This window comes from Bos mutus, chromosome 5, assembly GCF_027580195.1.
Source record: "Bos mutus isolate GX-2022 chromosome 5, NWIPB_WYAK_1.1, whole genome shotgun sequence".
NCBI lineage: Eukaryota > Metazoa > Chordata > Mammalia > Artiodactyla > Bovidae > Bos > Bos mutus.
In genome coordinates, this window is record NC_091621.1 from 2,830,950 (window position 1) to 2,843,203 (window position 12,254).

Below are 12,254 nucleotides of genomic sequence, written 5' to 3' on the forward strand. Positions count from 1 at the left end.
AGGTGTGGTGAGATGTCCTGAGCCTAAGGCAATGGGAGGGAAAACCAGAGTGAGAGAGGGGAGCTGGGTACAGGAAAACACCCTAGACACTTCGGGAGTGGGGAGCGGCTCCTTACGTGGGGGGTCAGAGAGAAGACTCACAGATGACTTCAGGGTGATAGATCCTGGGTTGCTGTGGGCCTGGGGGTACTTTGACAGAAGTCAGGAGATCCTCAAAGGGGGAGCCTGATGACTTCGGGTCCAGGAAGGGTGAATTTGAGGTTATAAGGATGATGCTGGTGGCACACTGGTTATGCACATCAACTTGAAGCGCTCCGGTCCATGTGGAACTTGTTCTTACTGTGCTTAATCTCCCAGTGCCTTAGTTTCTTTTTAAAAATTATTCCTTCTCTACTTTTATTTTGGACTTCCCTGGTGGCTCAGCCGGTAAAGCGTATGTATGTCTACAATGCAGGAGACCCGGGTTCGATCCCTGGGTTGGGAAGATCCCCTGGAGAAGGAAATGGCAACCCACTCCAGTACTATTTCCTGGAAAATCCCATGGACAGAGGAGCCTGGTAAGCTACAGTCCATGGGGTCACAAAGAGTGGGACGCAACTGAGCGACTTCACTTTACTTTTATTTGTATTTATTTTTAATTAAAATATAGTTGACTTACAATATTACATCCGTTTTAGATAAAGAACTCAGTGATTTGATATTTTTATGAATTAGTGATGATTTCTTGAAAAATAAGATTATTGATAGTCTCCTTCTTATAGGATCATTGTGAGGATTAAAAAGAACATAATTTTTTTAAAAAGAACATAATTAAAGCCTACAAATGACTCCTGGGACAGAGGAGGTGCTCTATAAATCTGAGTCATTTCCACTATTGCCTGTGAGGACAAGGTGGGTGAACCAACTGAAGAGAGGTGATTTTCCAGGGCAGGGAACCAACCTTGTGCCTTGGAAAAGAGCCAGTCAGGGTAGAAGAAACAGTGAGGAGCCGGGAGGGAACAGCTGGGAAGCAAGGGGAGAGCATCTTCAGTGCAGGGCAGATGGTAATCCCGCTGCAGAGGACCAGGGTGAATTTGCCCCCAGAGAACTCTTGGCAATGCCTAGAGACATTTCTAGTTGTCACTGCTGGGCCTGGGGGTGCTATTGCATCTATTGGGTAGAGGCCAGTGATGGTCCCAACACCCTACAATGCATAGGACGGCCTCCCACAACGAAGAATCATCCAAGTCCAAGGTCAATAGTGCAGAGAGTGGGAAACCCTTCTCCAGAGCCAACAGCTTCCAGGTTTGACTCATGGTTCCAACAACAACAGCTATGGGACCTCGGCAAGTTCCTTAACCACTGTGTGCCTCAGTTTTCTTATCTGGAAAATGGAGATGAAAATAACAGCTCCTTGAATGAGTCAAGATATACGGAGGGCTTAGAATAGAGGCTCACTGAACATTAGCTGTGATCAGAAATCAGGGAAAGGGAGGGTATAGCAGAATGCATTTGATCTTGGAGTTTGGCTTTTAGGAATGACCTCAGTGTGAGTTCACTAAGGTCGAAAGGGGAGTGGCAGCTGGATGCAGAGGGTGGTGGAGATGGGTACGTGGGAACTGGGGCTGTAGGCACATACTGTAGCAATGGGAAAGAGTGGAGGCGGGGCTAGTTATGGCTGCGAGCCCTAGTGAAGGGGATTGTTTTACCTTCAGTTACTTGTTTATGCCAACTAAAATTTTGGTTAATGTCCAAACCATGGTATAACAAAAACGGAAATTTTCAAAACAAAATTACCTGTAGCCTCACCACCTTAACAAATGAGCAATGTTCCATCTTCCCTCCAGTCTTGTCATGTCTATGGTGCTTTAGTCATAACACAGATTCTCTTTTCTATTGTTTTATGTCTGGTGAAATGGTCCCATAAGCATTTTCCATAATGTTACATCATTGTTACATTTATCATTTTTTTCCAAAAATGAAGATAAACCTCATTGTTGTTTCATAGTTGTAAAAATGCTTTGTACTCTTTTTTTTTTTTAATATACAGATAGTACAAAAAAGTCTGAAGAGAATGTAAACCCCCCCCATTTCCCATCCCACCCTTCAGAGATAGCCAGCTTAGTGCTTTTGCTGAACATCCTTCCAAATAAATCTCCATACACTTATCTATGTGTTGATTTGTTAACTCTTTTACATAAAGTTCCGTAAGCATTACTTAACTGTCATTCATTTTCAGCCTTGAAGCAAAGGTTTTCTTATTGTTGGAGTCAGGGTTGTTTTTTCAGGAAGTGAGGAGGGGGCTGTGGATGGATATGCAGAAGAAGAAAGAAAGCCAGGAAGCTGCTAGAAAGAGGAAATACTGCGGGTGTGCAGAGTATTTGTTTCCTGAGGCTGCTATAACTAAGTGCCAGAGGCTGGGCAGCTTACACAACAGAAGTTTATTCTCTCCTGGTTCTGAAGCCAGGAAGTCTGCAATCAAGGTGTCAGCAGGGCCATGCTCCCTCTCAATCATCTAGCTGAGGATCCACTCCTGTGTCTTCCTCATTTCTCGTGGTTGCCAGCAATCCTTGACATTCCTTGCCATGTTGGCAGCAATCCTTGACATTCCTTGATGTGTCAACTCATCGCTCTAATCTTTGGTTCCATTGTCACATGGCGTTCTCCTCTTCCTCTCTCTGTCTGCATCTAGATTGACCTTCTCTTATAAAGATCTAGGCATTGGGTTAGGCACTCTACTCCAGTATGACCGCACCTTAACTTGATTAAATCTGCTAAGACCTGTTTCCAAATCAGGTCACACAGCCAGGAACAGGGCTCAGGACTTCGATGTATCTTTTGGGGGCTTACAGTTCAACCCATAACATGTGGGATCCTCAGGGTGATGGAGAAGAAGGATGGAGCAAGGGTGGAGTCACAAGAACTTCTCTGAAATGAAAAGGAGAAGAGACTGAGATAAAGAGACCGATATTCTGATGCTTAGAAGGGAGACGAGGAAGTCTCCTTCCTCCAGCAACTCGTGTCTATGTTTTATTAACCTCCTAGTAGTTTACAAAGAGAGCCCCGAGACTCAGAGAGAGCCTGGTTGTGTGTAAGCGCCGCCGGGCTTCCCCCTGCCGCCGTCGCGCCATGTGGCTGGCGGCTGCCATGTGGGCCCCGCCAACCCCACTGCGGCCTCCTGCTGTCCGCTCCTCGCCAGATTGCTGGTCGGCCACCACCTCGTTTCTCTTCTGCCTGGACTAATTTCTTGCAGTCCTCGGGCTGGCGGCAAGCATCGCGAATTCCTAAAGCCCTTCCATATGGCCCAGTCAAGGCTCTGCATCTGCCTAGCACACACGTCTCCTCTGTTCTGCCCTTGCTGCACAGTACTGGTCCATAGCCTTCAGGAGCGTGCATTCCCCTTTGCTTTTCCTCAGGACTCCTGTTATGGCTGGTGTGCTCAGTTCTCTTGGTTTCCTTCCCATAGATTTGGTACCTGAGGTGGTATTTTCAGAGGTGGAGGGGGATGGGGAAGGAGTGTGAGAAATGGGAGAAGTTCGGAGGACACCTGAAGTTTCTGCTGGTGGGTACAGATATCAAAAGCCCAGAGCCTTCCCAGCCATGGCTGGAGTCACGTCTGGCTTTGATGGGTCAACATGTGACCAAAGTTAGCAACACTGTCCCTTAGTCAGCCTGGGTCTTTCAGAAAAGTGACTGACAAAATAGCAGTCAGGTGGCTGAGAATAACGAGGCTTCTGCATATTAACTTAGGCCCCAGGTAAAGCCCAGTCAAAATCTTTTCTGGCCACTGCAGGCTTCTGCATATTGAGGGAATTATTAAGCTTCTCCAGTGATGAAAAGTGACTCAGCCTTTGGCCCCCCACTTCTTGACACTGCCTGGAGCACCTGGTAATCTCCCAGCAATGCATCACCTGTCCCGTCTCTACCATTTAATTGTATGTTGTCCTTGATTTACTCTCTAACATCGAATGCCGCTTCTGAGAAAAGACCTGGGGTCAGAAACCCATATAACATAGCTCATTTTAAGTCTAAGGAATAAGAAAACCCAGGTACAGCCTCTAGCCAGGATGTGCCAGCTTGTGTGGGACTGAAGGAGGCCTTCTTGCTCAGGCATGAAAGACACAGGACATGTGCCCAGAGGGCCTGTGGAAGCAGAAGAGCGGGAAGGGGTTCACGAGATTCGTTGGGAATGTTCACCCAACCATATCTCTTGCCACCACCTCATTAGACTTTATACCCCTGCCATGTAACCAATTACAGACTTTGCCACTTCCTCCCAATACCAGTCAGAGCAATAGTGAGGGCAAGCACCAGACCCAATTTAAACCAGTGTAGGCAAAATAGAATACTTAACAGCTCAAGTGGGAAGATCCCCTTGTAGCTCAGTTGGTACAGAATGTGCTTGCAATGCAGGAGACACGGGTTCGATCCCTGGGTCAGGAAGATCCCCTGGAGAAGAAAATGGCAACCCACTCCAGTATTCTTGTCTAGAGAATCCTATGGATAGAGGAGCCTGGAAGGCTACATGAGGTCACAAGAGTTGGACATGACTTAGTGACTAGACCACCACCAATAGCACGGGTAACTCAGAAGATAAGGGTGGCTCCAGTGTCAGGCTCAGGAGGATTCAGGGGCTCAGTGAGGCAGACAGGCTTGGTCTCCCTGTTACAGGTGGGGTCCTTTCATGGAGCAGGAAAACGCTGTCTGTCAGCCCAGGTGATGTCACTCAAGCTTAGCTGGCCACTCAAGGAGGATTGTGACAACCCTTTTGACATCAGCAATGCAATCCTTAGACCAGTTACTGCCAAGAGGAAGCCAGTTCTCTGATTGGAGAGAATTTTATTATGGAGTCTATTTCCCCCCAAAAGAGAAGGATACTGAGCAAATAAAACCGATCACAGACCACTATCTTCTCACTTCAGGGATCCCTGAATTCAGTTGCAGGTGCTGTTCCCTCCACCTGGAAACCCTTAAAATCCTGTCCATGTGACAAACCCCTACCTTCCTTTCTTGACCCGAGCCCTCTGGCACACACGCATCCACACCCTCCCCAGGGAGAGTTGGACCACCTTAGTGTTTTGTATTTGCCTCTGTTGTTTCACTCACTCACTCTTTCATTTGTTCTTTTAGCAAATCCTTATCCTTTAGCATTGCACCCACCTCCTCTCGGACTGTAAGTCTTGTGAAAGCAGGAATGATGTCCCAGTCATCCTAGGATTTCCAGCCTCTACAGTGGTGCTTGGCCCACTGTCAGGTCCTGAAACTGCTGACTACATCCTTGGATGGTGGGGTGACATGCAGGATGTGGCTATTCCCTGACTGGACAGAGAACCTTGGGTGCTGGGTGTGGAGGGAGGAACTGCATGCTGGTGTCTCTAATTTTTCACCTTCCATGCAAATCCCAGGCTGTGTGGAAGACAGTGTGCATTCTGTGCAGCAGACAATGGCAGAATTTGAACTGTCACACATGCTTGATTTGCTCTGATACAGTACTCATGGAGAATGTTTATTTCTCACATATTGTGTCTGAAGATCTTAAGCAGTCATGGGGTCCAACTTGCATGTCCTAGGGTTAAAAATTTCTTGGTGATGCTAACGTACCTCCAGGAACACAGGACTCATTGTAAAGCAGCCGACTGGCTATTGGGGTCCACGTGTTAATTTCCTGGCTACTTTGGCCATCAATCCTATTTCTCTTCTCTAGGACCACAATGAGAGACCATTCGTTCCTTTTTCTACTTTGCATTCACTCATTCTTTCATAATAGTAGTGTTAGTCACTCAGTTGTGTCCGACTCTTTGCAACCCCGTTGACTGTATTTGCCAGGCTCCTCGCTCCACTGAATTCTCCAGGCAAGAACACTGAAGTGGGTTGCCTTGCCCTCCTGCAGGGGATCTTCCCAACCCAGGGATCCAAGCCAGGTCTTCCTCACTGTGGGATTCTTTACTGCTCTGCCACCTGGGAGGCCCTCCTCCTTTCATGTGTTCGAGCGTGCATTAACTTCATCATTCGTTTAAAACTACTGGTAAGGACCTGGGCAGGTCCCCTGTTCTCATTGAGCTGACATCTTTAGAGGGGAGAGACAAACAATAAACAACTAAATATGTAAACTTGAGAAATACAGTTGTCGTAAGAGCTGTGAAGAAAATAGGGCAATATGAGCGTTGAAGAAAATTTCAGTAGAGCTAATAGGACAGGTGTCCTTCAGGAAATGAATTTAAGCCAATAAGTGACAAGAATGAGGCAGCCACACACCATTTGGGAAAAGAGCCTCCAGGAAAAGAAATTAAAGGGAGGAGCAGTTGTCAGCGTGGTTTTGGTGAAGGTGCTGCTGCTGCTAAGTCACTTCAGTCATGTCCGACTATGACCCTGTGGACCATAGCCCTCCAGGCCCCTCTGCTCATGGGATTCTCCAGGCAAGAATACTGGAGTGGGTTGCCGTGCCCTCCTCCAGGGCATCTTCCTGACCCAGGGATCAAACCCACCACTCTTACACCTCCTAAATTGGCAGGCAGATTCTTTATCACTTGCGCCAGCTGGGACGCCCTTGGTGGAGGTGAGGGAGGAGTAAAGTAGAAATGAGATGAAGAGGCAGGCAGGGGCTTCGCAGCCGAGGTAAGGAGGTGAGCGTTTGTCATCAGAAAGACGGAAGCCTTCTGAGGGTTTTGAGCATGGAGCTGATGTATAATTTTAAAAGAGCACTTGGAATATGGAAGCTTGAGGTAGATTCTCAAATCATGGAAGACAAAGTGGAGGTTGCTACTACTTTATTTCAAAGAGTAAGAGAGATGTGGTTTAGAGGTGAGTTCTAGGTGCTCTAGAGAGACAGCACCGTAATATCCGGGACTAGAGTTGGAGCATCCTGAGACAAGGCATCAGAGTGTGGCCATTGGAAGACTTTTACTTCCTCCCAGAGCAGAGTGGAGACCCCAGAGTGAGGCACCGAGCATGCCAGCACCGTTGTGTGGGAAGGAAACTACACTGCTGGGAAGAGGGTGTGTCGCGCTGTCGGAACCGCGGCCCTAGGGGACCCTCGGAGCTTCAAAGCAGAGAGCAAAATCAAAAGGGAAAGACTCGGGGAATGGAGAATGTGTTCATATATTTTGTTAAGATTCACAGTCATAAATAAAAAGACAACCGACTAGTAAAAACATTACCGCACATGACAGATGAAGGCACCGTCAGAGCTCATGTCAATGAGGAAACAGGGAGACCCCATTATTTTTTCCAGTGAGGAAAGATGTGAGAAGACTTCTACAGTAAAGAAAGTACATACGGTTATTAAAAGTATTCAATCTTACTAAAATCATAAAAATACAAACTGAAACAGAAATGGGGTGCAGGGTATATTTGATAATGGTTTATCAAATTGAAAATTGTATTTTGTAAAAACTGCTGAACTGGTGAGGCTGCAGTGAGACAGACACTGGCATATGCCCTGGTGTTGGGAACATTTAAAAAGGGGTGGTTTTCTGAGCACCTTTAAAAAAGTTCATACCCTTTCACCCAACAGTTCCATTTAGACATTATCTTAAAGAAATAATTTTAAATGAGGTCAATTTGTGTGCAAAGATGTGCATGTGTGAAATATTGGAAAGATGCTACTTGATAATAATAGATGATTGGTTGGCTTAATAGTATATCCATTCAGTGCACTATCAGGAAGCCATTATAAATGATACTTCTGAAGATATTTTGATAGGGAAAATATAATATGTGAAAAACAGAAAAATCATAATTAATAGAAAACATAAAATGAATTATGAGTATGAATGCATATTATATACATAAAATAGATTATTGAGTCATAATGTACACATAAGAAAACACAAATAATATGTGCTTATTATTCTAAAGTTTATTAGAATTTTCTGTGTTGAGAATTGCAGGTAATTTTGTTTCTGTTCTCCAAGGGTGGTTTGGGTTTTTTTTGTTTTTTTATTTGCACAATGAGCATATATTATTTTTAAAATCAGATAAAAGTAGAAAGTGTTTATAAGTCAGTGCTCCCTTTGGTCATCAGATCCCTGTTAGAGACACCACGTCACCCCTCCTTCCATGGCTGTTGCTGTGAGATACTGCAGAGTGCAGGGCAAAGGAGGGGCGGCAGGAGGAAATGAGGGACGTGGTACAGCCTCCTCCTGAGCCGTGGTGTTGCCGGGTGACCTGGGACACGTCACTGCCTGGCTATAGGGCTCCGTTTCCCCGTCTGTAACATGCATTGGTGGAACTTGTTCATCTCTAAGAATGCAGCAGGGATGTAGGCATAGCAGCTCCAAGGTTCTAGCCAACCCCAACCCTAACCACAGTCACATCACTGACTGTTTCTGTGAGTAAATGCCACCCACACTCAGATGTCACCGTCCACATGGCCACCTTCAGGATCAGTTACAGCTTAGCCAGGGACACTCTTGCCCTTTTCTTTGGGAATGGGATGTGATGTTTATGTACATCATTCATTCCTTCAACATGTTCTTGTAATGACCCTGATCCTGGGGGCAGGCACCATAAGGCCCAAGCTCAGAGCAATTCAAAAAGTGTCTTTCCTGGGGGCAAGTCTTTTCCCTTTGAGAGTTATTTTAATTTATATTTGAATTATTTTAAAGAACTACAGTGTATTTGAAGCTAAGTGTCTGTGTGTGGATGAGTCAGAGGGATCGCACCATTTTAAGTGTAAACCACCTACCTACTGTGAGTCTTGATTTTCTCTGAACTTAGAAGTGAGGAATCCAGGAGCAGGTGGATCCTTGGCAGTGTGAATGAAACACTGTGAATCTACCTGGATCCTTGTGACAGAGGGTAGAGCATGTGGACTTGGAGTCAGATGACCTGTGTTCAAACGTGGCTCTCCTGCTTCCCAGCTTTGTGATTTGGGGAAGTTCACACCGTCTCTGACTTGCAATGTGTTCCCATCTATAAATTGGAGAAATAGTGCTGACCTTACTCTGGTCTGCTTGTGAGCTTCAGTCAGGATCTTATCTCCAGAGGGACCTGGCAGAGCCTGGCATGTTCTCAAGCCATGGCATCACTACTCTTGCTGCTTTCCAGAGGTTGCCACTTGAAAGGGACAAGAAGCGTTGAAGACGCACTAGAAGGAAACTGCACTGCACCATCATTGTGATCCAGGGCCATGAGGCTGTACAGCCCCGGCCCTGCCATTTACCTGCAGTGTGTCTTTGTGAGCAAGTGACCTGGTCTTCCTGAGCCTCTGGTGCTCATCTGTGAGATGGAATTGACAGCAGCAGCATCCACATCCCAGGGCAATAGTGAGGACTGAGTAACTTGTGTATCCGCCATAGTGCCTAGTAAAACCACAGTATGTTCACTGAATTGTTTGATATGTTTTTTTTTTCCATTTGCCAATTAAATACTTGTTCAGTATAAAAAATCTAGAAAACAACCTTAAAAAGAAATAAAGTGTGAGTTGTTTTCAGTCCTTTTACTTTGCAGTTGCTGTGTGTTTGCATCTGGTCTTCCTCATCCCCACCCCCCCCACCCTGTCCCCGTTCTGAATGGAGGTGCCATCCCCAGCAGGCTTTGGCTTGGTGTCCTGATTGTCCCGTCAGCCCATTAAGTATGTAACACTGCTGTTGGTCCCTCTCTTGGCAGATCCTTCAAGCCGGACTTCATCCTTGTCCGCCAGCACGCCTACAGCATGGCCCTGGGCGAAGACTACCGCAGCCTGGTCATCGGCCTCCAGTATGGAGGGCTGCCTGCCGTCAACTCCCTCTACTCTGTCTACAATTTCTGCAGCAAGCCCTGGGTGGTAGGTGCAGGGCCAACCTGACTCAAAAGGAAGGGGGAAGCAGGGACTGGCCTCCTGGCCCTGAAATGGACCCATTCCCCAGCAGGGAGGCTCAGTAATGAAGGGAGTCTTTTATTTAAAGCAACCGAATAAACAACTTGGATCCCAAACCCCTTCCTGTAGTTATTACCTAACAGATGTTTTATAGCATGGGAGAAGGCAATGGCACCCCACTCCAGTACTCTTGCCTGGAAAATCCCATGGACGGAGGAGCCTGGTAGGCTGGAATCCATGGGGTTGCTAAGAGCCAGACACGACTGAGCGACTTCACTTTCACTTTTCTCTTTCATGCATTGGAGAAGGAAATGGCAACCCACTCCAGTATTCTTGCCTGGAGAATGCCAGGGATGGCGGAGCCTGGTGGGCTACTGTCTGTGGGGTCGCACAGAGTCGGACACGACTGAAGTGACTTAGCAGCAGCAGCAGCAGCATGGTACAATGTTACGTTATAATATTGTCAGTGGTAAGAGGGGGACCCTACTGCTCTCACTCTTTGAGCATGGTGACAACAAGGTCTCTGCAGAACTGGCACTCAGGATTTATTGAATGCACGTATGCATTCATTTAGTAGGTATGGATAGTCTTTAACCATTGTTACTATGGCCTTGGTCTCCTTATCGTTCTTCCCTGACTAAGCTTTTAGGCCTACAACATCCCCGGAAGGGTCCTCAGCGGTATTAGTTCACCATCCTTTTTTTCCCACATAGTCTTGGTGATGGTAGCAAGTACAATTCATTAGTACTAACTGCACTATGTTGAGCCCTTCATATGCATATTATATTTAATCTTAAAACCACCGTGATGAGTAGGTATTTCTAGTATCTCCATTGGACAGAAGAGGAAATTGAGACTTATGTCGCTAGTAGTAAATAGTGAAGCTGGACATTCTCCAAAACTCTTACTTGATTATGGAATTGCTCTCCTTCTCTGGATGTCAGTTTGCTTATCTGTAGAATGAGGGACCCTCCCTCATTTCTCATATTTCTGAGGTCCCTCAAGCCTATTAAACTGACAGCATGTTGCACCACAACGGCAGGCTGCAGCCCAAGAATCTTCCAGTCCTGGCATGATGCAGAGAGTTCCTGTTGTCTGTTCTTCCCGTGTGAGCTCTCAGTATTGAGTTTACCACAAAGTCAGTTTGGCACAAGACTTAGCTCCTCTTCCAGCCACTAGACATCCACATTAGGCCTTACGCTGCACCTGATTCCTTCTTTCTGATCAGAGTCTACCTTACTCTTCCCTGCTTTAGTTCACTGACAGCTCCCTTTGCCTGATGGGTGAATTCCCAGCTCTTTGTCCGCTGAGCATCTCTAGCACACAGCTGTCTCACTGCACACTGGAATGCCCTTCCTCCTTCTCTTATATAATCTGCTTCTGAAGTCATCCTTACCTCTCTTCCAGGTCCCACAAGCCCCTCACTTCCCTCCAGCAAGATGTTATTATCTCAGCCATCTGCCCACAGGCTGTCTTTCCTCCAGACCTGGTCTCATGTGTTCAGTGTGTTGCCCCTGAACACATATAGCTGTGTGTGCTGTCGAGCTCAGTGCTGGGCACAGAATGAGCTCCCAGGGCTGCTGAGCAAGGTGGATGACGGAGGAGACTGAGGACGAATGTCCAGTCCAGGACTCTGGCCTTTATCCTGTGGGCAAGGAGCAGCTACTGGAGCAGATAGGTGCTTGAGGCCTGGGATCCGGTGGGATATTTCTCCATACCAGGTAGCAGTGGGTGACCAATGTTCTGTCATATTCTATCCTAGTTCTCTCAGCTCATTAAGATCTTCCATTCCCTGGGTCCTGAGAAGTTCCCGCTTGTGGAGCAAACATTTTTCCCCAATCACAAGCCAATGGTGAGTACCTTTTTTCACTCTTACCATTTTTGTGGTATGGAATAAATACAGATGTCCATGTACTCAGTCCGTTTGAATGGAGGAGGTGGGCATGGGGGCTGCTCCCTGACCACCTAGGCTGTAAGGAAGAGCTGTGACATCCTGTGGGAACACCTGGCTTTCCAGGGGAAGAGTCAGGTCTCCAGGTGAAATTTCAGGTGGTAGAGTAAATGACAAAGATACACAGCATTCCGTGGGACCCTGGGAATCTTCAGCAAATCGGGACAACTTGAGCTGGCAGTTGGAAACAAAGGTGAAAGATGTTTCTAAGGTAGAATGTTATTTCATGTGAGCCCTGTGCAGGACTTGGTTTCAACTCTTATTTTAATAAAAGCAGTGACATTTTTGTTTCCATTAATCATCAAAGGGCAGTTTGCTCGTGCATCCTCTCTGCACTCAAACTTTTGAATATACCCAAGGTTGTTGCTGGGAAGTGGTTGGAGTTTAGCTTGGAATATGTGGGATAGCCTCCCATTTGGAGGGTGGGAAAGGTGAACGTCTTTTTGGGTGTGAGGTGAGGGGCTCTCCATCCCGCGGCCAGAAGAAGTTAGATGGAAGAGTTCTGGGATGCTGGAAAGAGCCCGT

The 12,254-nt window shown here is 46.6% G+C and overlaps 1 protein-coding gene across 1 annotated transcript in view; it reads left to right on the plus strand.

Annotated features, from left to right (window-relative positions):
- SYN3 (synapsin III) overlaps window positions 1-12,254 on the plus strand; it is a 499,918-nt gene that overhangs the window by 136,481 nt on the left and 351,183 nt on the right. The window contains exons 5-6 of the mRNA XM_070370203.1: window positions 9,589-9,745; window positions 11,541-11,630. Coding sequence (XP_070226304.1) covers window positions 9,589-9,745; window positions 11,541-11,630 — 247 coding nt within the window. The remainder of the gene's footprint in view (window positions 1-9,588; window positions 9,746-11,540; window positions 11,631-12,254) is intronic.